Source organism: Mesocricetus auratus, unplaced genomic scaffold (assembly GCF_017639785.1).
Source record: "Mesocricetus auratus isolate SY011 unplaced genomic scaffold, BCM_Maur_2.0 Super-Scaffold_100015, whole genome shotgun sequence".
In the NCBI taxonomy this organism is placed as follows: domain Eukaryota; kingdom Metazoa; phylum Chordata; class Mammalia; order Rodentia; family Cricetidae; genus Mesocricetus; species Mesocricetus auratus.
In genome coordinates, this window is record NW_024429198.1 from 8240282 (window position 1) to 8264021 (window position 23740).

The following is a 23740-nucleotide window of genomic DNA, read 5'->3' on the forward strand; positions in this document are numbered from 1 at the left end:
GCTTTACTGGGCTGAATCATTATTGCCATCAGATTATACCAGGCCTTTCAAGGAGACGGGATTAAAAAGTTGCCCCCAAACTTCCATCCCTCCCCGCATCCCACAGCCCTCATTGCCTGGAAACCCTCCCACCCTCCTCCTCCTGGTCTTCTACCCCTGTCTCAGCCCTCCTTTATCCTGCTGGTTCTGAATGCTTCCACGAGTGCCACAATCCAGAGAGACTCCCCGCCACTCTGCCGCTTGTATGTGTCATTATGCAGGCTGTCATCATGTGTGCGTGTGGGTGGCCTTCCCTGGACTAAAGGTTCTCACGAAGGCCTTCCTGTCTGAAGCCATTCAAACGTTTGCTTCCCCCTCTTGAGTGGGGAAGAGGCAAGAACAATAAGAATGAAAATGAAAACGACCATAGTATAATGCCTTCAATAAAAACAATGGATGGGTGCTTCTGAGGGAAGGGCCCACTGCGGTCGTGCTGTTCTGGAGTGGCAGTGCCAACCACATTCTCTCATCAGTCATCCAAAAGGCTGGACCGCATGGAAGGCTCTCCTATCTACGGAGAGAATAAACGCTTAGTGCAGTCCTCCTTTCACCGATACGGAAGTCACTGGTCCCAGGTCACTTGTCTCAGGGGCAGGGCTGGGAACTGAATGCATCCAACCGATGCCTGTGTATGCCTCCTCCCCCCAGTTCCACACTTCCCTATCACAGGTTTGGGGGGGCTGGAGAAGGGGAGATCCCTCTGCCGCAAACAGTGGCCAGCCCTGGACTGGTTATCAGCTAAAGGTGTGTCTGGTTCCAAACTGACAGTATGGTTAGAAAAAAAAAATCAGACATCTGGAAGGTCTCTGAGCTACACCCCCACCCCCATCTGAATCTAGAAAGCCTTCCACAATCCCTGGAGGGGACAGAATTCCTTTCCCTGTCCCCGGGAAACCAGTGGTGGGAAGAATTGTCTGGAACATAGGCCCCTTTCCTGGCTCCAACCCAGTGACCTTTGGGACTTCCTTAGCCGCTCTGATCTCATCTATAAAATAAGGAATGTAACTGCGGTCAGTTTCAAAGATCCTTGTATCTCCTGAAAACTCAGAGAGCCTCCCTGGGGACTGATTACAGTGTTGATAAACTCTGCCAAGCTGAGCACTGCCTCCTGTCTGCCCGGATTTAAAGGGGTCTCTCTCAGCTGGTGGGGAGCTGCTTGTTGCCCTCCAGGTGAGAGCATTCTAGCCTCTACCTGATGCCACCCCTTTCTGCCAAAAATCAACCTAACATGATGCTGCCTAATTATTCCTAATTATCAAGAAAATAACTAATTTTTGTAAATAGAGCTTTAGCAGAGATGTACTTTATGGTCCTATGCTATTTATCTTCTATGAGAATAAAGAGGGTCAGATGATGGGGGCAGATACGTACACTGGCAGCACCGTTCATTCCTTGCCTGGGATCTGGGATAGGGGATGTTAATACACTATGCATTGTGTTGGGTGATTTTCTGAGAGTTAAAAATAAGACTTGCGGGCAAGCAAGATAACCCTGTGGTATAAACACCCGTTGTATGACCCTGATGACCCGAGTTCAATTATAAGTAGAAGGGGGGAACCAACTCCAAATTGTCCTCTGGCCTCCATACTTGTGCCACAGCACGCACAAGCCTGCTCACCGCATACGTATGACGTACACACACATCTGCAGCAATAAATAAATACATGATGAAACAAAAACATTACCTAATGTTTCAAAGTCAGGGTATCAATTTTCTTGGGCAGCTGTTGGAATGGAAGCTGAGGGAGGCTTAAAAACAGCCTAAGGATGCAACGTTACCAGCTGCTAGGGGCTCAAGGCTAAGTTTTGCCCCCCTTTCCCAATGCCTGTGACTTAGCTGGAGCCAAGTTACCTGCTAGGCCAGGAGGCACTGTGCCAGGAACCCATGCTACATTTGGAGACCATAAAAGTACTTTAGTGCATTTTTAAATGCAGGAAAAGTTGAGCATGATAGTAATGAGTAGAAGAATTCAGCACATATCTTGTATGTTAGTGTGTGTCATGTATGTGTGTGTGCATGTGTGTGGGAGGATGCAAGTCCATACAGTGCGTGCAGAGGCCAGAGGTTGACAACAGCATCTTCTTCTGTTATTATGCACCACTTACTTATTTAGTTTACTGTGTGTGGCAGATGTGCACACGGATGCATGTGTGTTGCAGATGTCACATGAATGCAGTATATCCATGTGTGGTAGATATGTACATGAGTACATGTGGGGCAGATGTGCACATGAATGTAGTATATGCATGTGTGTGGCAGATGTGCAGACAAATGCAAGTGTGACAGATGTGCAGATGAATGCATGTGTGGCACATGTGCACACGAATGCATGTATGTGGTAGATGTGCACATGAGTGCATGTATGTGGTAGATGTGTACATGAGTGCATGTATGGCAGATGTGCAGATGAATGCATGTGTGGCAGATGTGCACGAGAATGTAGTATATGCATGTGCATCTGGAACCAGTGGGGTGTCTGCTGTCTACACATACACACGTGTGTGTGTGTGTGTGTGTGTGTGTGTGTGTGTGTGTGTGTGTGTTATGCTTGTGAAGGTCAGAGGTTGGCGGCAGGTGTCTTCCTTTTTGCTCTTCACTTTGGTGTTTAGAGCTACGTCTCCAGGTAAACTGGAAGCTTGCTGCTTCAGCTAGTGAGCTGTGGATTCACCTGTGTCTGCCACACCCTTGTCCCAGTACTGGGATTACTCAACTGTGCCAAGCCTGGCTTTTGTGTGAGTACTGAGGGTCTGAACTCGGCTATCCCAGCTTGGTTAACAAGTACGTGACCCACTGTGGATCGGCGTATGAACACAGTCATGAAACTTAATTTTTGATGGAAAAAGTATCCAACAAAGTAAAGTGTCAAGGACCCATAAAATTCATGTGTGTCTTCTGCTGTCTCCCCCAGGGCACAGGCCAGGCCATCTAGGGAAGTACCCAGGACATGTAGAATATGGATCTATCAGTTCTGAAAGTTGCAACCTCGTCCGCCATTTCTCCTGCTTAGCTGAGATGCAAATGTGATGAGTTAAATCCTTTGCCACTTGTTCTAGTTGGCTGAGGGTTTTGGGGGGCATGTGCATGCTGAGATATGAGCCACCCGAGAGTTGACACTGAAAGGGTCGTCTGGAACCACATTAATGAGTTAAACATTCAGGAAATTGAAGTTTCAACACACACCCATGCTGACACATACTTTGTAATGACTCAAAAGAAGTAGTCACGTGGGCAGCTAAGGCTTAATGTAGCTGCTCTGCTGGGGCATGTCTCACTAGAGGAAAACCGTTTTTGAGATTTTAAGGTGATAAAGGACTCCTCTCCTTAGGTGCAAACCTGTTAACATTCCACTTACGAGGATGAGGCAGGAGGATGGTGAGTTCAGGCCAGCCTGGGATAGTTGACAAGCTGAAGGCCAGCCTGAGCCTTGTACCACTGTCTCCCCAAAGTGTCCGTCCTGTTAATGGGGTGGTCTCTCCATTCTGGAGGCTGCAAGTTTCTCTCACTCTCCACAGGTGAGGCGGCCACTTACCTGAGAGACGACTCTTGAGCTTCATTTTACTGTTGCCTTGTTTGGGACTTTCCAAGTTCCCCTTGGACTCCTCAGAGCTGCCTACATCTTGGGATTCTTCTGACTCCGGCATCTAGAAGGCAGAGCATAGAGCTGATGGGAGAGGCTGGGCCTCCAAGGAGTTACCTCAGCCAGACTGGAGAAGCAGCCATACAGATGTCGTGTGAGAGAAATGGCTAACAGGATGAAGGCCCCATCTTCAGATAACCAGAGTGCCACAAGCAGGCAAGTGTCCCTTCAGAAATACCCTGGAGATTTCAGGCTAGATAGGACCCCTGGGGCTGTTTCTGCTCCCATTTTACCTGGGAAAAACCTGGTCAAGGTCATCTCAAGGTAGCCAGAGGCAAGGCTAGACTGAGAGTCCAGGTTTCCTGGCTTATGGCTCAGAGCTTCTTATATAGGATACAGGTTCCCGCTGATAAACATTAAACCAGAAATCCAAACCTGTCTCTAAAATTTTGATTTGTGTCCGTGACAGTCAGGGTTATGTTCTGGAAATGTGGTTTAAGGCAATCTTGTCATAATGGAAATACCGAAGAGTACAGTGTGAGGCCTAGATGATCTAGGCCAATCACTCAGGGTGGGGGCGGGGTGCTCTGGGTAGTCAGGAGACCAGTGCAAGGTTTGCAAATTCCCTTTCTTCTTTAGGTTCAAGTATCTTCTCAGATAAGAATGGACTATAGGATGAGAGAATAAAGAGATGTGGGCAAAATTTTGGAAGGGGCATTGGGAAGAAAAACGAATCCTGTCATAATAAACAGATAACAAATTTCGCTATCACTAGTTTACAATGTCAGAGACTGGCAGGTGTCCAGGGCTAGATTATGAAGGGAACCCTGAGGGTTATTTTATACGTTCTCCAGAGGGACGATGCCTTTGGCTACCTCAAGTCCTGACCTCCATGCAAACCCAGTACACAAAGAACCATCTAGGCAACAGGGGACCAAGAAACATGCAAACAATTATTCAGCGACGAAAGGGCACGGAAAGTGGCATCCCCACTGTGAACAGCAATTCCCAGAGCAGGCTCAGGTGCCTGGCTTGCCTAAGGAAAAAGGTGTACTCTGCTTGCAAGTCCATGATGGCTTTGAGGCTATTGAATGGGCAGGGGCCAGGACTAAAAGCAAAAGCCAGCTGCACAGAAATGCTTATGTCAAAGAAGGATTCTCCCCTCCCCAAGGCCCTGTTTCTGAGTTAGGAATGCCTTTCTTCTGCTCTCCTCCATCACTCCAACACATCCCCAGGCCTTTCACAGAGTCAGAGTGTTTCTGGAAATGGCACACAAACTCTTGAGCCCATGAGAAGAACCAGCTCATGGCTGCTCAGCGCATTGCAGAGATCCCATGCCGTTAATTTTCAGCTTCATGTTTACTAGGATATTGCTCCTCCCATCCTAACATACTGTAGTTAATGCAATGAATTAGACAGTCAAGATGCACCAGTTTGTGGCTCACTCGGTCCAGTTGTTTACCATTTCATTTTTTTTCCAGCAACGATGCTTTTCGAGAAGCAGGAATATGCCCTTCTGATAGATGAGGAAAGAAAACAGAGACTCTTAAGTAAGAGTATTTTGCTTGTAACATTCAAGCAGATTGCATGTGAAGAAGAATTTGAAATGAGCCCTGAGTTATAGGAGACCACATACATGAACGAAGTCAGATGTAAAGCCTGGAGATGCCAGAAAGATGCAAAGAACATGTCTTTGCAGAAGCTGAGGGTGAGATTTCAAAGTAGAGATGGTCAATCAAAGCATCCAAAAGACCAATGCTACAACCACCCATCTCCCAATGCAACAAAGAATGAAATGATGTTAGTTTCTATGACTTATAAATTGTGAGATATCTGATGCCAAAGAAGTCTTACAAAAACTATGGCTAAAACATAAATTGATGTAGGTACACAACTCGTTTTAAAGGACATAGGGTTGAGACCAAGGCAGGAATGAAGACTTATTTCAGGACTTTCTGGAAGTGTTAGCATAGCAATGTTAGTACATTCCGTGTTGCCATAACAGGGTACTACAGGGCTGGTCTGTATAAAGGAAACCTAGATGGGTATGGTAGTGCACTCCCCAGGTGGAGGCCAGAGGATCAGGGGCTTAAGGTTCTCCTCGGTTATTTTGGATGCTGGAGAATCCAATGGGGAGCCAATACCTGGTGAAGGTGTCTTGTGTCACACCCATGGCAAAAGGCCAGAAGGCCAAACATGCCCTTCTGAAGGCCTGAATCATGGTAAATATCCTGGTGAAGGGTGATCCCTCCATGAAAAATCAGGCGCTCCCTCCCAACACCACACAGTGGGTTATGTTTCCAACAACAGGCTTTATTTACACCAAAGCAATAGGGTCCTGGATTTGAATAGAGTCATTTCCTCCCCAGCAGAAAATTGTTTGTTGCATTATATGGCTTGGAACTCAATGAACGGGAAGTGGGCTTTGGAGACACATTAGCTCCGTGCTCGAGCAGGAAGCAGTGCACAAAGTATAACTCTGACTACAGTGGGCCTTCCCTTAGTCCTGTGCTATTGTATGGAAATGCCCCAGTTAAGAGAATACTTTTGCTGGACATAGTCTCTGCTCCAATTCACAGAACAAAGGAGCCCACTCTAAAAACGACATTTGTAGCTGTTCTAAAAGTAAATTAGCAGGAAGTTCTGGAAGACCTCCCTTCAGTCCAGCAGTTTCCAATGTGTGTAAGGTAATGCTATTATACTCTTGGAACTAACAGAACTGTCAAGACCCCATGGCAGACCATCACCTATCCGACCATCTGTGAAATTCTCTCTTGATTGAGACGCAGTTTTAGCTTCAGGTTTTGCAGGGAGGGAGGTGGGCAGAGAACTCAGCTGTGAGGCACCCATCCTGGGCTGTGTCATTTTATTAGTAGTTCATGTCCACTTCTGTGAGATCCAGTGTCCCCATCTGAAAGATGGGGCTGCAGGGGAGAATTAAATGTACTATGCAGATTTCTGACTCATGGAGTCAGGATTCCCTCTTTAAAGCACCCTAACCAGCCGAGTAATGAGGGGGAGGGAGAGAAAGAATATGAGTGAACGAGTATGAGAACTTTCCCTGGAAACCAACAAGCAATCGGATGTGACGGAAATGATCTGATCTATGCGAATCCTAAGTGAGGACTAGAGAAAGCTGAGCAGCAGCCCACTTTGACAGAGAACCCCCACAGCTCAGGCTTCCCACAGCATCCCTGGCAAGGAACACTAAGGGAAGGTACCGAGGGTGAGGTGGTGGTTACAGGTCTCCACTGTGGGCCGATTCTGAGGGATGACTAAGCCTAACCTAACTTTGTGTCCATCAAAGTCATGGGATAGCTCCCAGAATCCTGAAAGAGCCAGGCTTAAGAAAGCAGGGCAGGGCCTCTGGGATGCCCCTCTGCTCAACAGCAAAACAGGGTGAGGATGCTGGACCAAGATGCAGGGGTCTCCATTCCCCTGCGGCCCCTCCGAGCTCACTCCTGAGACAGAGCAGGAAAATGGAAGCTTCTCGGGTGTCTACCAGACAAAAGGGAGGGAGGACCATTAGAATGCCACTCTAAGGACATATATACATGTGTGTGTGTATATATATACATATATATATATATATGTTAGTCAACAGTTATGGGAACCTGTTCCATTCAATATATAAGCATATACAGGAAGCATATGTCATATACTATGGGTGACAGCATGTATTGTACCTATGATACATAACAAAGCCCTGATGTTTAAGGTTGTTCACTGTGGAAAGTGAAAATAACTACATTTACTTTGAAAGCAATAACCTTACTTCTAGGGCTACTGTAAGGATTCAGCGAGTGCACTAGCAGGGACCTAACAGGTCCTCAGGAGTGGTGCAGGCAAGTTTTAGTTGGAGGAACAGAGCACACTGGTAGGTGTCAGAGTATCTCTAGATTTGATGGCTTACAGCACATGACAAGTTCTAGATGGCGGGAATGCTCATTTCAGCCTCACATCGACAGACAGACAGCCAGTTTTATTTGGGACTAAGTAAGGACATAGTTGGAAGCCCAAAGACAAGTTGCCATGTTTGGGGATTGAACATGGAGACAGAGGAGGCTATCAAATTACTGCAAACCTAAGAGCTAAGGTGGCAATTTTTAAAAAACAAATTTATTTAACATCCTGGCCATAGTTTCCTCTCCCTCCTCTCTTCCTAGTCCCCCCCCCTGACCCTTCCACTGCTCCCATGCCCCAATCCACTCCTCTGTTTAGGAAAGGGCAGGTATCCCATGAGTATCAACAAAACATGACATATCAAGTTGCAGTAAGACTAAACCCCTCCCCATGTATTAAGGCTGGACAAGGTAACCCAATATGAGGAGTAGGGTCCCAAAAGTCAGCAGAAGAGTTAGAGACAGCCCCTGTTCCCACTGTTAGGAGTTCCACAAGAGGACCAAGCTACCCAGCTGTAACATATATGCAGAGTGCATAGGTCGGTCCCATGCAGACTCCCCGGTTGTCGCTTTAATCTCTGTGAGCCCTATGAGCCCAGGTTAGTTGATTCTGTGAGTTTTCTTGTGGTGTCCTTGACCCCTCTGGCTACTACAACCCTTCCGCAGGATTCTCTCAATTCCTCCTAATGCTTGGCTGTGAGTATCTGTATCTGCTTCCGTCAACTGTTGGATGAAGCCTTTCTGATGACAACTGGGCTAGACACCAATCTGGTGACAGGAGGTGGCCAGTTCAGGCTATATATTCACTAGGAGTCTTAGCTGGGGCCACCCATGTAGTTTCCTGGGAGATTCCCTTGTGTCTAGCTTTTATCTGACCCCAAAATGCTCCCCCTCCATTTCCAATAGTCTCTTTCAGTATTCTCCCCTGCCTCCGAGCCTGGCCACACATGTTTCCATCCCCACCTGCCCCTCATCCACTCACGAAATCTCTTCTATTTTCCCTTCCCAAGGAAATCTGGGCATTCCCCCATGAATCCAAATGGAGAGAAACTCAAAACAATTCTAAAATCAGGAACAAGACAAGGGTGTCCACTCTCTCCATATCTCTTCAATATTGTACTTGAAGTTCTTGCTAGAGCAACAAGACAACTAAAGGAGATCAAGGGGATACAAATTGAAAAGGAAGAGGTCAAACTTTTACTATTTGCAGATGATATGATAGTTTACATAAGCAACCTCAAAAACTATCAGGGAACTCCTACAGTTGAGAAACATCTTTCGTCAAGTGGCAGGATACAGGATTAACTTAAAAAATCAGTAGCCCTCCTAAATATAAGCAATAAATGGGCCAAGAAAGAAATCAAAGAATCAATACCCTTTACGATAGCGTCAAGTAATATAAAATTATCTTGGTGAAAGGCCGATATGACAAGAACTTCAAATCTTTGAAGACAGAAATTGGAGAAGATATCAGAAGATGGAAAGATCACCCATGCTCATGGATCAATAGGATTAATATAGTAGAAATGTTCATTTTCCAAAAGCAATCTACAATAGGATTAATATAGTAGAAATGGTCATCTTCTCAAAAGCAATCTACAGATTCAGTGCAATCCCCCATTAAAGCCCCAACACATTCTTCACAGACCTTGAAAGAACAATAATCAACTTTACATGGAAAAACAAAAAATCCAGGATAGCGAAAACAATCCTGTACAATAAAAGAAGGCAATTTTTATTGCAAATGAATTCACAGAACATTTAGGTAGAGCTAGCCAGGTTTTCACTGAACTCCAAGGACCTGAAAACGCTCTGTGGAGTTCCATCATAGTAATGGCACTGCAAAAGAGAAACCAAAGGAAGGCATGAAGATTCGCTATAGGAAGAGAGAGTTTCTTTGAAGACAAGATGAGCTCTGAGAGAACAGACTGAACATTTGTGAAGGGAAGTTGGGGCTGAGGGAAGCAGTCCCCCCCCCGTCCCCCCCCGTCCCCTTCCCCAGTGCCTGATCACTCTCCAAACAGGCTTCCTAAGCATAGGGGGGCACTCACTCTGGTAATTCCTAGGTTCAAGAAAAACTGAGATTTAAGGAGCCTGCCTGGCGGCTGGAGAGATGGCTCATTGGGGGTAAAGAGGTCCTAAGTTCAATTCTCAGCAACTACATGGTGGCTCACAACCATCAGTAATGAAATCTGGTGCCCTCTTCTGGAGGTGCAGGCATACATGCAGGTAAAAATAAATAAAAAAAAAAGAGTCTGCCTGAGGGCTGGTAGCATGTTCCATGGTAGAGCACTGTTCCAGGTTCCATCTCCAGCACCCAAACACACACACACACACACACACACACACACACACGAGAGAGAGAGAGAGAGAGAGAGAGAGAGAGAGAGAGAGAGAGAGAGAGGGAGGGAGGGAGGGAGGGAGGGAGGGAGGGAGAGAGGGAGGGAGAGAGGGAGGGAGGGAGGGAGGGAGAGAGAAGAATGGAATCCCAGGTACAGAAAAAGAGGCATGGGATTTCCAAAAGTGGACAAGAAAGCTTTTAGGTAGAGGCTTTGTTTGGTAGGTGTGTTATCAGGAACCAGAAAGTGTAGATTTGCAGGGGAGTTACACAGATGATCAGAAAGCCAAATAACTTCTTGAGTCAATTTAAAAGGGGTACAGTTATCAACGTTGCCCTCATGGAAGCTGCCTGAAGAAGGTAGGCGATTATAACTCCAAAGGTAGCAAACTGGACAGGGGGGGTGCCCCTAGGGCAGAACCTGATGGTGGTGGACAGGGACTATTTCCAGGGCAGTGGCTGACTCTCAACTGATAGCGATGTCCAAAACGCATTTGAGCCAAGCCTACTTTATCAAACAGAGGGCTTACTGATTACTTCTCCACAACAATGGGCCCTGCAGGGCAGAATCTACATCAGTATTTGACAACAAAATATCTGAGTGAAAAACCAAAGGAAGAGAAGAAATACTTGAAAAGGCATCTGAACGTGGACAAAGCAGAGCTGTGAAAGAAGAAAAGAAATTGAAGCAGGAGGTAAAAAAGAAATTTAAAGGGGAAGGATATGAAACACCAGAGGCGGCCAACTACTGACTGAAACTACAGCAGAAAGTGATTCTGCTCAACCCAGGAACCTTAAATGGGAGGCAAGATGAACGTCAAGGAGCAGGTGACAGGGGCATGAGGGCAGGGGCTGAAGGACTATCAGGGCGGGTCAGGCTCAGGACTCCATCTGCAGAGCAGACAGGGGTGGGGCGGGAAGGAGACACTTCCATCTTCCGTCGCATTAATTCAGGCCAAGGGGCAGTAAACATGGAAAATGTGGTCCAGGACTGAGAATCCCTGCTCCTCGGAACATGGAGGACGCATGAGAGGCACAATTCACACTTGATGCAGGACTCCAAGAGACTGATGATGTGGTTTCAAAGTGTAAAATAATAATACAGCAGCTTTCCGATTTGTACCAAAAGCATCTTACACAGGACCAACCCCACTTGGGAGGACGATTCCCTATGACTATAAGCTCCAGAGGACTCTCTAGACTGACTGGCATCCCTTTTGAACAAGACAAGCTAGGGGCACCACGGTTTCATTTGTGGGAAGAGGCTGCTACTCAGTGTTACCCAGGAATTGGCCCTTGGGTCCAAGCACTTACGAGATCGCCTTGAACACACTGTGACTCATCTAATGTTGGGCTCCTAGACATCATCTGTCTTCCTCAGCTGGCTCCAGAGGCCTCACAAACAAACAACATGACTTTTATCTCCAGCTTTTCCATTGCACAAGCATATCTGGTCCCAAGGAAAACCTCAGGAGAAATGGTGGCTCTCAGTTCATACTTGGGTTTTTACTGTTCCCACCATTAAAAAAAAAAAAGAACCTGCAGATGTGACAGAAGACATCTCAGCTCTAGATCCCTGGGGAGGCAGGGCTGGTTCACCCACTGGTCAGGCTCCAGAGGACAGAGCAACGTGACTTCCCCTTCATGCTTCAGTCACAGGAAGATGGTTTTAAGGCTGCTAAATGGAGCCCATTTTCCAAATCTCTGTGGCAGATGTGTGAGTGACCAAAAGAGAACCAGATGGCCATCCGAGAGGCCAGGGCTGAAAATGAATTACCATTCATACAGAGGAAATCAGAGCAACAGTGTGTGCTCTCACACGATTTCATCAGCACCGAGTGGCAAGGGGCTTGTGACTTGCATACAGAGACTAAAAATGCTCCACCCCTCTGCTGGACCATTGCTTTCCATCCAAGAGAACAGCCTGGGACTGAAGAGAAAAGCAGTAAACGTGAGGGACCAATCTGTCATCCCCGTGTGCTCTCGTGCGTGCAGAGCACAGCGAGCGTGGACACCTCAGACACAGTGTGGGAGGGGCTACAGCTGATGTCCATGGAGACAGCCAAGCTGTGGCTCTATGAGTGAAATAATATCACCCTTGTTCTGCATGAGTCTCTTTCCAGTCTCTGCCCATTCATCACCCCCTCCCGTACCCCAGCAAATCTGAATGGGCTTGACGGACTGGGCTGGGGATTACTTAGGTGGTTTTATGCACACAAATTCAGTACGTTTCCTGGTTACGTAGAGACCTGTGGTAAAGAGGTCACATTTAAGACCCCTGGAATGTCATCAGTCATTGTCCCTGTGCTACCCTCCCATGGTAGGTCTGTCTGACCTGCCTATAAAGAGGCCAGTACTCTCAGGGACTTTCGATTCTTTAAGTACACATGTGAGAGCACTGACGGCCGGGGGGGACTGACATGTCCTCTTAGTGCAGAATTCCAACGGTGGCGCATGAGCATACCAGCATTCTCCGTCAAGCAAGCTTTGTTCATGGCTTCTGTGCCCCTGTAACCTTGTGGGTGAGAAAGCCATGGGGTCGGGAACGCTTTTCTAGATTTATGGCCTGGGAAGTGAAAGGGGGTACCTAAAGGTCACTCCTCAGCAGGGGCTGGTGGACCGCTCCCACACTGCCGTATCTCTGATGGCACAACCATGATAGCTTTACCCTAAACCCAGAGCAACAGAACAGTGGAAACTGTGTGTGTGTGTAAGTATGCATGTATGCATGTATATATGTGTGTATGTATGTACACATACATGTAATACTCAAGAGACTCAAAAGGCATGATTGAAGGACAATTTAAAAAAGATTAAAAAAAAAGGCATAGACTAGGCAGAACATGGGTTCTGGATTCAATCTCCGGCACTGAAAAACTAAGTAAATAAACCAATGGATATACCAGCAAATGGAATGAGAGAGGGGCAAGCAGCAGGCCTGGCTGGGCACGCCTCCATACAAACCTCCCAGTCTCCCATGGATTGTGACACTACACAAAGCCTGGATCTGACTAGGCACACAGTCCAGAAAGGTCCAGGCAAAGAGAAGGACTTCATTGTGGTTCAACTCTGGCTTATTGTTAGGTTCCGGGCATAATACCCTCGGGGCCTTACTGACCAATGTGAGTTGTACTCTGAATTCTTTGTTTCCTAGAGTTCTGAGTTTACACGACTTGACCCCATAGTCCTAAGGGCTTGTCTTTAAGAATCTGATGGGAAATTAAGTATGCGTTGTGTGGAGCCCATGGGAAACAGCAGGAGAGGCTGGGACACAGCCCCACCGACTATCACCCACAGCAGGGCTCAACAAACTCCTACTGGATTCCTCGTTTTCCTGGAGCACACACTGGTATGTCCTTGGTTTACTTACTGCCTGTGGCTGCTTTAGCATTACCAAGGCAAAGCTGAGGAACAAGGACTGTGTTCAGCCACCTGACTGGAAGTGTCAGCCACCTGGCCTGCAGAGTTGCTGACTCTACATCTGGTGGCACAGTCACACTCTGCTCCTCTCCCCCATCTCTCCACCTGAAGCTCCGAAGGAAGCATTTGTAGGAAACATGCCTAGGCAAGTGGAGGGAGGAATTGATGTGTAGATAGCTGAGGAGGCCACAGGCTTACCCACACCACGTGCTTTTATCTTAAAAATCCCATTTTAAAATGGCACTAATAAGCGACTCATAGGAATTAGTAAAGCCTACGCATCTTGAAAGGGAATGCCTGCTACGCATCGCGGGGCTTCTCAGCATCATCAAAGCTGGTTTCAAATCGGGGCTTTACTAAGAAGCACGCTGCCCAGAAGGAACAGAAAGGTCTGTCCTTGGTCTCCTGTGTTGGTCCTGGCAGTGATGAGAGGAGAGAAAAATGGCTTGGGGACAAAGGAAGGAGAGGCAGCTTGTGGACCTGCAGTTTCTGGGGCGGGGATGGAGGGAGTTGTGCCGACAGAGAATTCTATAGGGATTATAGGCTGTGGGTATAGAGCATTTGAGGACAGCGACTCTAGGAGAGGGAGCAGCCAACGAGAAAGGCCATGACAGGAGCCTGTCAAAGGTGAATAGAACCCTATTACAATTCTACTCAGTAGGAACCCTGCCTTCTTCAGAAACAGTTTCAACCAAAGACTGGAAGCTTCATTCTCATCTTGCTCTCCGACCCCAGCTCTCCCATCACCAAGGAGCCATTGAGACAAGAACCCAGCCACTCAAGGACAGCCTGACTCCGCCCACTGCCCACCTCTGCCCCACTTCAGTCTTTACCTTTCCAGTGTCTTGTCCTCTTCTTCTGCATGGGCTTGTATTTCCTTCCCAGTGAGGCCAGCAAGGACCTCCACATCTAACCTTTCCTGCCCCTCCCTGCCCAAGGTTTCCAGCACAGAAACTGCACCTGTCACTCAACAGCAAAGCAATCTGTGACCACGATTCTCATAAGACAAGTCCTATTCCTTAGACTGGACTAAAGGCCCAGCCCGAGCATTTGGCTCAGTGGACTTCTTCAGTTTGTGGAAATCTCATGAAATAATCAAATTCTATTCCATCTACCTTGAAGTAAAAGCTATAGCTGTCATGCTGGGTGTAGTGGCACATGTCTTTAGTCCTAGCTCTTGGGAGGCAGAGGCAGGTGAAATCTTATATAGTGAGTTCCAGGACAGCCAGAGCAGGTAGGGAGACCCTGTCTCAAAAAAAAAAAAAAAAAAAAAAAAAAAAAGAGGAAGGAGGAGGGAGGAGAAGAAAGTTACATCTGTCTTCTTGAAGTCAATACACCATATGGTTCCTAAGTATTTATTATGCAGAAGTGGGGATTGTAAAATGTACATAAATAACAGTGATTCATGCTGGGACACAATAAATGCTGTAAGAGGAGAGAAACACATCAGAAAGCGTTCACTGTGTGGATGGAGATGAAGAGTTGGCTGCAGAGCAGGGTGACTCATATCATGGCTTGGCTGTGGGCACCTGCGAGGCCACGTGATAAACTTGTGTCTGGGTATAGTATGGGTGGGAGGAATGTTATGGAGAATTAGAGACGTCTGCCCAGGGAGACAAATATTTACTAAGTAAGTGGATATCTTTCAAGGGGAAATAATTTCAAATATGAGAGAGATGAGAGAGAGAGAGAGAGAGAGAGAGAGAGAGAGAGAGAGAGAGAGAGAGAGATTGAGAGCTGGCTCACTTTACTGGCAAGTCATAAATCAGAAGCCGACTTTCCGACTTGGAGTCCTAACAGCCAAAAACATTCAAGATCAGCACAGGAGGAAGCAGAGGTGATGGAGGCAAGAGTAACAATTAAAAAAATTGCCAAAGAAAGAAGAATGTAGAGTCTTGGAATGCAAGAAATGTAAGGAGGAGCACTTTCAGTTAACTAAGGAACAAGGACCATGGTCTTCTTTCTCTGCAAATATCACTTAGGGGCTTAAACCACCACTTATGTAAACAGCAAGGCAAGAAAAACAAGCCAACAAGCAGCAAACAAAAGACAAGGCTCATAGTCCACCAGGGTATGGGGGTGGGGTGGGGAAATTCTAGTGGTCCTGAGCATCTTTGTTTCTTTGAGAAATTTCTGCGCTGCATTCCACAGCAGACCTTCTGACCTTGGCTATTTTGCTTTGTTTTGATTCTGCAGGCTCTGTGCTACCATGTTGCATAAGATGGGGCTAGAACTAGAAAAAAAATTGAGAAATTCTGCCTTCCGGTTCCCAGAGAGGCCTTTGGTGAGGTTTGTGTCTCCAGCACCATGTCTCATTTATGGAGTGCATCTGAGAACCATCAAAGGCGATGCTGTCACTTCAAGAATATTTTTATTACTTGTACTCACTTTGTAAGCCTGTGTGTGTATGTGTGTGTGTGTGTGATGCTTGTGCCACAGCATGTGTGTGGAAGTTGGAGGACGGCTCGTGCAGAGCCACTTCTTTCTTCCCACCACCGGAGTATCAGGACTGAACCCAAGCCCTCAGACTCGGCAGCAAGGGCCTTTCCTCACTGAGCCACATTGCTGGCCCAAGACTACTCACCTTCTTAAAAAAATCACAGTAAGTGGAAGGGAGGCTGAGAAGGGACCTCCTGTCTTGGGGTAAGGTTAGACTATGTCAGTATTACATCTATGAGCAGTTTTAAATAACAACTACATTTCAAGGGCTTCCCAAAGCTCAAATGGGTCATGTTGTCTTCCGTTTATCATTTTCTGCTTTAGAACTGCCCCCTTCCTTTTGCTCTGTATATTCCCCTTTACCTTGCTACATATGGACCGAAGACTTAAGTTCCCAGAGGGCTTCAATTCAGCAGATCCAAATAAAGAGAGCAGAGCGTGGTACTGATGTTGAACAGGTGTGCAATAAAGGATGAACGTGAAAGGTGTCTTTAGACCATGAATTAGATCACACAAACATAGGAAGCCACGTCTCTACAGTGATAGAAGTCCTATGACTTTTACAGTATAATTTTCACAAAAGAAATTAACAGAAGGGAAGGGATACTTTATTAATGCTCTGGTGGCCCATTATGTTATTTTATAGATTATTCTATAATATGATATATACATATATACATATATCACGTTAGTCTAGTGGCCCATTATGCTATTTTATAGCTTATTCTATGATGGGGGATGTCCTTCTATATACTGTGAATATATGTTTCTCTTATTAGTTGATGAATAAGCTGTTTCGGCCAATGGACAGCAGGATTTAGCAAGGCAGGAAATCCAAACAGGGATCGAGAAATGTAGTAGGTGGAGTTGAGGGGACACCATGTTGCTGCTAAAGAAGCATGAGACCTGGGCATCACTGGTAAGCCAAGACCATGTGCAGGTACACAGATTAATAGAAATGGGTTAATAATTAAGAGAGAGCTAGCCAATAAGAAGCCTGAGCCATCAGTCAAGCAGCTTATAATTAATGTAAGTCTCTGTGTGTTTATTAATATAAGCCCTGTGGCTGCAGGACTAGGTGGGACAGAAACTTCCTTCTACAATTATATATATATCATGTTCTAGTGGCCCATTGTATTATTTTATAGATTATTCTGTAATACACACACACACACACACACACACACACACACACACACACACGGTCTGGTGGCTCATTGTTATTTTATAAATTATTCTAATATATATATATATACATATATATATAATCACACACTCTAGTGGCCCACTATGTTATAGATTAGTCTATAATATGCAATATATATTACAGGTCCCAGTGGCCCATTATGTTATCATCACTGAAGTTTGAAGGGCTCTTTCAAGTCCTAAAGCTGACTGCATACAAGATGGCATTTTCTTTAACAGTGTCCCCCGCCCCCAACATGGCCATGTACACACACACACACACACACACACACACACACACACACACACACACACACACGAAACAAATAGAATGCAATAAAAATTTTCAAAAAATAAAATGAGGGCTGGGTGTAGGGGTGCATGTCTTTAATCCCAGGACTTGGGAAGCAGGGGTATGGATGAATTCGAGGCCAGTCTGATCTACCCAGAAAGCTCCTGATCAGCCAGGGCTATACGGTGAGGCCTTTCTCAAAAGGCAAAAACATCTAATCAAAACTCAAAAAAAACCCAAAAAACCACTCACAAACCCTCAATGTAATAAAGTGACATGCAATCTACACATCTAAACCTGCTAACATTTTATATATCCTATACAATCTAACCATCCTAACATTTTATACATCTTATACAATCTAAACATCCTAAAGTTTTCCTTCTGCACCACAGAAAGAGCGGCCTATTCAGGTGTGTCCACACCCCTTTGGAGACCCCTGCATTATAAGCCCCATATATAGGATACAGTATTCACGTTTTTAAAAATACAAATAGCATAGGCTGTTTACTTTCCTGAGAACTGCAAACTACATGGATGGGAAGGAGGCACAGAGCCTGTTAGCAAGTTGCAGCAAGTCCCTGCAACTGTTGCTACAAGAACAAGCCTAATCCAAACATTAGCAGCTTTCCGGGCAATTCATCCTTGGGCAAATAATTACTCTTATCTCTGTTCTCTTCCATAATCGCTTCATCTCCTTAAGTATGGAACCAAACCAAACCAAAGCCACCCCCAAGTTTAAATCTTGTTTTCTTAGGCCAGTGTTAATGGCAGTCTTCTTTTACTTCTCTGCCTTTGGCAGCCCCACCTAGTGCGCTGAGTTTCACACAGCTTTCTATCTATGCCCTGTGCCAGTGGGAGTGCTGCTTAAAACAGGCAAGTAAACGGAGGCCCACTTGGGCAAGTCCCGGATTGCGAGGAAAGGTGGGATAGCTCATAGCTGGGCACAGAGGGAGAAAAACATGCAACCCGGTAGCTGTGCCTCCACCCATGCTGGAGCGGACACAACCGTTTCCACAAGCACACTGCCGGTCTGTCTGCAGGGACAGGTATATGCAAAGGCAGCAAGAACGCAACGTGTAATTGTGTGCCCTGGAGGACCTCAGGCTTCCAAGTTTCCCACGCACACAGCCAACACCTCTACTCTCTGAGGGAAGGAGAGGGCTCTAAAATCTTTCCCCAAGACTGTGTCCTGCACAGGAAGGGGGTCCGGCTGAGGAGAGAGGCTCCTGCCAACTCTACCAGGTGATCAGTAGAGCCTTGCTTTCTACAAACTTCAGGGCGTCCAGACTCCTGGACCCCAGCCTTGTCTCTGCAGATCTATACAGTGTGTGAACAGTTTCTGTGGCCCCTTTTCTCCCGGGCTCTTGTGTTTTCACTCTTGGCTGCCTTAGCTGGCGGGAGGCGGGGGCGAAAGAGGCAAGTGAGGTTGCAGGGACATCTGTGGGCATGTGGTGGCCTCTCTCATCAAGGATTTCTAGCCTAAAACATAAGAGTGGCCCAGCTCATCTCCAGGTTCCTCAGAGGCATGCCTTGTTACTGTTTTCTTTACCAGAGCCCATGTCCTCTAGAGCTGGGGGTTTGGGCTCCTGGGGCCTTTGGTTAGTCTTTCCATCCACGCTTCACTTGGACGTCACCCATTTCTCTTGGGCTGTTTCATCCTTTGTCCCTGTTGTTAACATGTTAAACATCAAGTCCTAACTTGCCCACCTGCTTTTCCCCTACTCTTAACCAAGCAGAAGGGAAGGGGTCTACTTACTTGTTACCAAGATGCTAGCTCTTTTAAAGGAAGGGATGCTTACACAATCCCCAGTCTGCCCCCTCCATGCTTGGTCCAGGGAGAAATCCCCAGAATAGAGAAGCAGATGGGATTCTAGTCTCAGGACACAAACAAACAAATGTTCATCAGGCCACGCCCATTTTAAATTCATAGATGGTTGGAGAAGATGGCAAAGCCAGTGGAGTTGACCAGTCCTTTTGATTAGAGGTCTCCAGGGGGCATTGTGGGAACTCCAGCTACCACATGGGACTGGCCACCTGTCTGCCATCTCTCCACCCATCTTTACATGTAGAAGGTCTAAAGTGAGCATGTGGGACAGACAAGAGACAAACCTGGCAGAGCCACTTCCAGGACCTGCCACTAAAGAGGGACAATGACATTAAGAAAACTGTCCCAAATATGAGTAAGTGTGTCATGATAATCTGCGTTAAGGTTCATGAAGGATAACACACACACAAGAATGCCAGGGCCCCAGGGAGGTATTATGCGTGCATCTTGGAAGATTTCCTGCAAGAGGTGCATCTCAAAGCAACAGAAGTAGGAATTTGTTGCCGAGGAAGACCAGAGTGGGAGTTGCTAAGTATTGACTGCAGAAGCTACAGGAAGAGGGATTCTAGGACCAGAACACCTCCCGCTGCTACCCATAGAAGAACCACATCTTAACATGACGTTTAGGGAGAGGACATTCTCTTCTCTTACAGGACCCAGAGAGCCTGGACTGGGGTTTTCCCCATTCTCAGACTTACTCTGTGAGAATCTGACTTCTAGTCTGACAACATGCCTCCCTGTTGTGACATCCTTAAGCTCAGCAACAAACACATATGGTACTCATCATTCTTTTGAGACTCCAGATTCACCAGAAAAAACCCAAAAACCAAAAAACTGTAGCTCAGGTGCCAAAGATGAAACAGTCTTCCAGCTAGGGCAACCTATATCAACCAGGAATGACACTTTTAGATGCGCTGGTAAGTTCCTAATGTCCACACATGTGCCTGGGACACTTAGATACCTTACCAGATGTCCAGTCTAAATGAATACAAGACACCCACTTCTTTCTTGGCAGAGAAGCAACTATCTAGGACATAGAGTCTAACAAAATGAATCAAATGCTGTGCCTGACTTACAGGGTCCTAAGGGTCAGCCTTACTCTGTGATCTTTTTTGCTAGGTAAGGTACTTTATTCTTCCCAAGTCCTGATCATCTTAGTAATCTCTAAGAGCTTCCAAACTTGCCATCCCGGAATCAACTCCCTGGATGCCAAGGGAAGCCAGATCCAGGTTTCCTGACTGACAGACGGGGTGATCCCAGCTGAGCTGAGACAACTGCGCATGTGGCAGAGATTACTTCCATTAAATTTGTTGTTAAAAAATACAAGATGGAGATAAACTTTCCTCTACTGGAATCACCATCCCTGTCACGTCCTGTCATGCTGATGGCTCTCTTCAGTCTCTCTTGGTTCCAGAAAGATCCACTCTGTTGGAGGGCTCAAGCCTGGTCTTCCTCTACTGCTAGACAGTTTCCTTTTCCAGATGAACTGTAATGATTTATACTTGGGCACGGCATAGCAGTTGTGACAGCAACAAGGGCGTGTCTTCATGTCATGGCAGAGGTTCCGAAACCTTAGTCTAAGTCTAAATCAACGGGATTTTAAACAGGTTTCCAGGAGGCTGGGTGTGGCTCAGTGGTGGAATGCTTGTTTTGTGTGGACCCGTGGGATGTGTATTTCTAGAAAGTTCCCTGATCATGTTCACGTTGCTGGTGTGGGGGGCCACATTGTGAATCATCACCTTGCAGACAGCTTGATAGAGTAGTAAAGTACTAAGTGTTAACTACAAGGTACTTTGATGGGCAGAGGAAACCCCAGGAGCTCTACCCAGGCCTTATAAATAAGGAAAAAATTGAATTGCATTTCTTTCCTTCCTCAGAGTCAGAAGCAGTCAATAAAATAAATGACAGAGGTATCCAGTGCTAGGGGAGCTGGGCTCAGTGGCCGGACAGAGAGATAATTGGGACTGCTCCCAGTGGGGTGGGGATCCTGGATGACTTTTGGTCTTTAAGAGACAATGGAGCATAGATAACTCACAAGGAGGGTACAAGTGCAGCACATCCAGACAAAATCATCGTGACTCTTTTTAGTGCCTGCTTTCCTCTCCGAAGATTGCAGCATACACTAGAGCAATGGTGGCGCCATCTTCCAGAAGCCCAAGAGTTGGGCTCTCCATGAAAGCTTAGGTTATGTTTTCATTAACGTGTATGCATGTGGCTGTGTGTGTAATCTCTTTGGAAAATCCTGTGGCTTAGCATATCTGCTGTAAGCTACTTAAGGATGAATCATTAAACAATGTACAGAAATATAGTGGTAAATATGTTCTGTATAGATTTCTTCACCATGTTAAAAACTGAATGTGAAGCTGGGTGTGGTAGTGTGTGCCTCGATCCTAGCACTAAGAGGCAGAGGCAGGAGGATCCCTGTGAGTTTAAGGGCAGTCCAGAGGTCTACAGGGAGAGTTTACATAGCGAGACCCTATCTCTAGAACTAAATTAAATATGCATAGAAGTATGAAGTAGATATGACATGCTCATGTTTTTGGAATATTTACCATTTGCCATGCTTTACAAGGCCCTTTAATGACACAGGAAACACTCACTATTAGACATGTGAGACCACAGTAATTTCATAAGCATGTTTGTATAAAGTTAATTAAGATTCATGTAGACTTTAGCGAAACAGGTCAATTAAAAAGTCATAACTGAAGGTAAAGGGTGCTGTCTTTGATCACCATGATTATGCCCGCTTGCCTTTTGTTTTTGGGTCAGAAACAGCCATATGATGAAATGCTAAATTACATAAATCATAATACATTCAGAAAAGCACTTTTATGAATATTACATTATATAAAATTCAAAGATATATACTGAATTAAGGGTCATTTAGCATAGCAATATTTAGTATAAAAATCACAAATAGGGCTGGGTAGTGGTGGTGCATGCCTTTAATCCCAGCACTTGGGAGTCAGAGGTAGGCAGATCTTTATGAGTTCAAGGCCAGCCTGGTCTACAAAGTGAATTCTCAGACAGCCAGGGCTACACAGAGAAACCCTGTCTCAAAAAAATCAAAAAAGAAAGAAGTCACAAATAATTACTTGGAGATTTTTGCAAGGGAATACAACCTAGGAAGTGTAGGGAACCAAAGTGACTGTGACCTCACACACTGAACTACTGTGGGCACTGTGGCTGGGACTTTTTCCGAAGGCTATGTGTGCTGAGCTACCAGTCCTCCTGTTGTCCTGGCTGTGAGTCCACGGACCCCAGTGAAGCTGGCTGAGAGGCCCCTGGGTACTGCTGAGCAGGGGCTCCAGCCTAGACTGCAGGCCTGAGAGGAGAGCGTGTGGGGAGGCGTCTCTAGAGGAGGATGTGTGGTTAAAACAGGTCTCAACATGGGGGCTGGGCTAGGGTTGGAAGCGTGCCAGCAGACAGCCACACACACGTAGTCCCCCACGTACTGCGGTGACAAGAAATTGGGGACACTACTGTGAGCACACAGCTGAAAAAGACTCAAGGAGGGGGGCAGAGGAGGAGGAAGTCTGACCTTGGAGGTGGGTGTACTGGACAGAGACAAGGTGTGGGGTGCCCAGGCCCCAGGCTCGTCCCCAAGCCCGCAGCTAATGACGTCAGCTGTTACATCAAGGTTCTATGAGACCACTGTGCTGGGGTCAACTGTTGGACAAGCACCCAAGGTAATGGTGGAAGACCTAGGTAGGTCCTGATTTCATTTCTTTCCCAAACAGAGTATCAAATGGCAGGATTTCTATGAATGAATGTTCTGGAAAACTCAGCCACCTGGGGGTGCTGTGCTATGGAGCTGCCAGCAGTGTTTGGGCTTCCCCTTGTACTGTATTATACTTTGTTTTGTTTTTGAGAAAGGTCTCCGGTAGCCCAGGCTAGCCTCAAAGTCACTATATACCCAAGGATGACCTTGAACTTCTGACCCAAGTGCTGAGATTACAGGTGTGTACCACCATGCCTGGTTTATATGGTGCTGGTGACCTGAGTCAGGGCTTCACGCACACAGGCAAGCCTCTACCAACAGAGCCACGCCCCCAGCTTCCCCTCTAAAGCTTTAATGCTTCAGACATGTCAGACCAGTTGTCACGTTCCCTTGCCTCACACAGCTGATGACTGCTCAGGAGAGACACATCACAACAGATATTTGTCAAACAAAATCTAGGGCCAGCAGCTCACAGGGTACGCACACAGAGGGAGGTCATACAGACAGCGTGCTCGGTTCCTCTGAGGAGGCCGACTCAGCTGGACACGGAGGCTTCCACAGACAGAAAAGCACCTGCAAAGGTCCTGGGGCAGGAGAACAGGGAGCTGCCACGAGGGGCTGTGGAAAGAGCGCAGTTGCTTAGACTTAATGATGAGGCTGGTGCAGAGAGAGGCTTGACAGGCAGGCAGAGGGGGTGTGGAGGCTGCGGAAAGTCGTTCGTTTTTCTACTCTTGCTGAAAGCCAAGGATGGCTGCCGAATGACACCATACCATGTAGAGAAAGGAATAGCCACAGGATTATTTAACCTGCCCCCAACCCTCAACCCTGGTCCTCGAGGGTACGCTTACCCACTTGCATGAGCAGGCCTTCTGAGCAAGCTCTCCTTTGAGGAAAAAGCAACTCCTTTCTCTCCCCTCAAAAGCAACAGCGTTTTCTAGCAACTATGATAAGGAATGCAGGGTTTTGCTCATTTGTTCTGCTTTTGAAGGCCTCATGGT

General features: G+C 46.5%; 1 protein-coding gene across 9 annotated transcripts in view; it reads right to left on the reverse strand.

Moving 5' to 3' along the window:
* Positions 1-23740, reverse strand: part of Pdzd2 (PDZ domain containing 2) — a 366700-nt gene that overhangs the window by 52019 nt on the left and 290941 nt on the right. For all 9 annotated transcript variants that reach the window (XM_005078018.4, XM_040757639.1, XM_040757637.1 and 6 more), the window contains one exon: positions 3570-3681. In XM_005078018.4, the coding sequence (XP_005078075.1) occupies positions 3570-3681 (112 nt within the window). The remainder of the gene's footprint in view (positions 1-3569; positions 3682-23740) is intronic.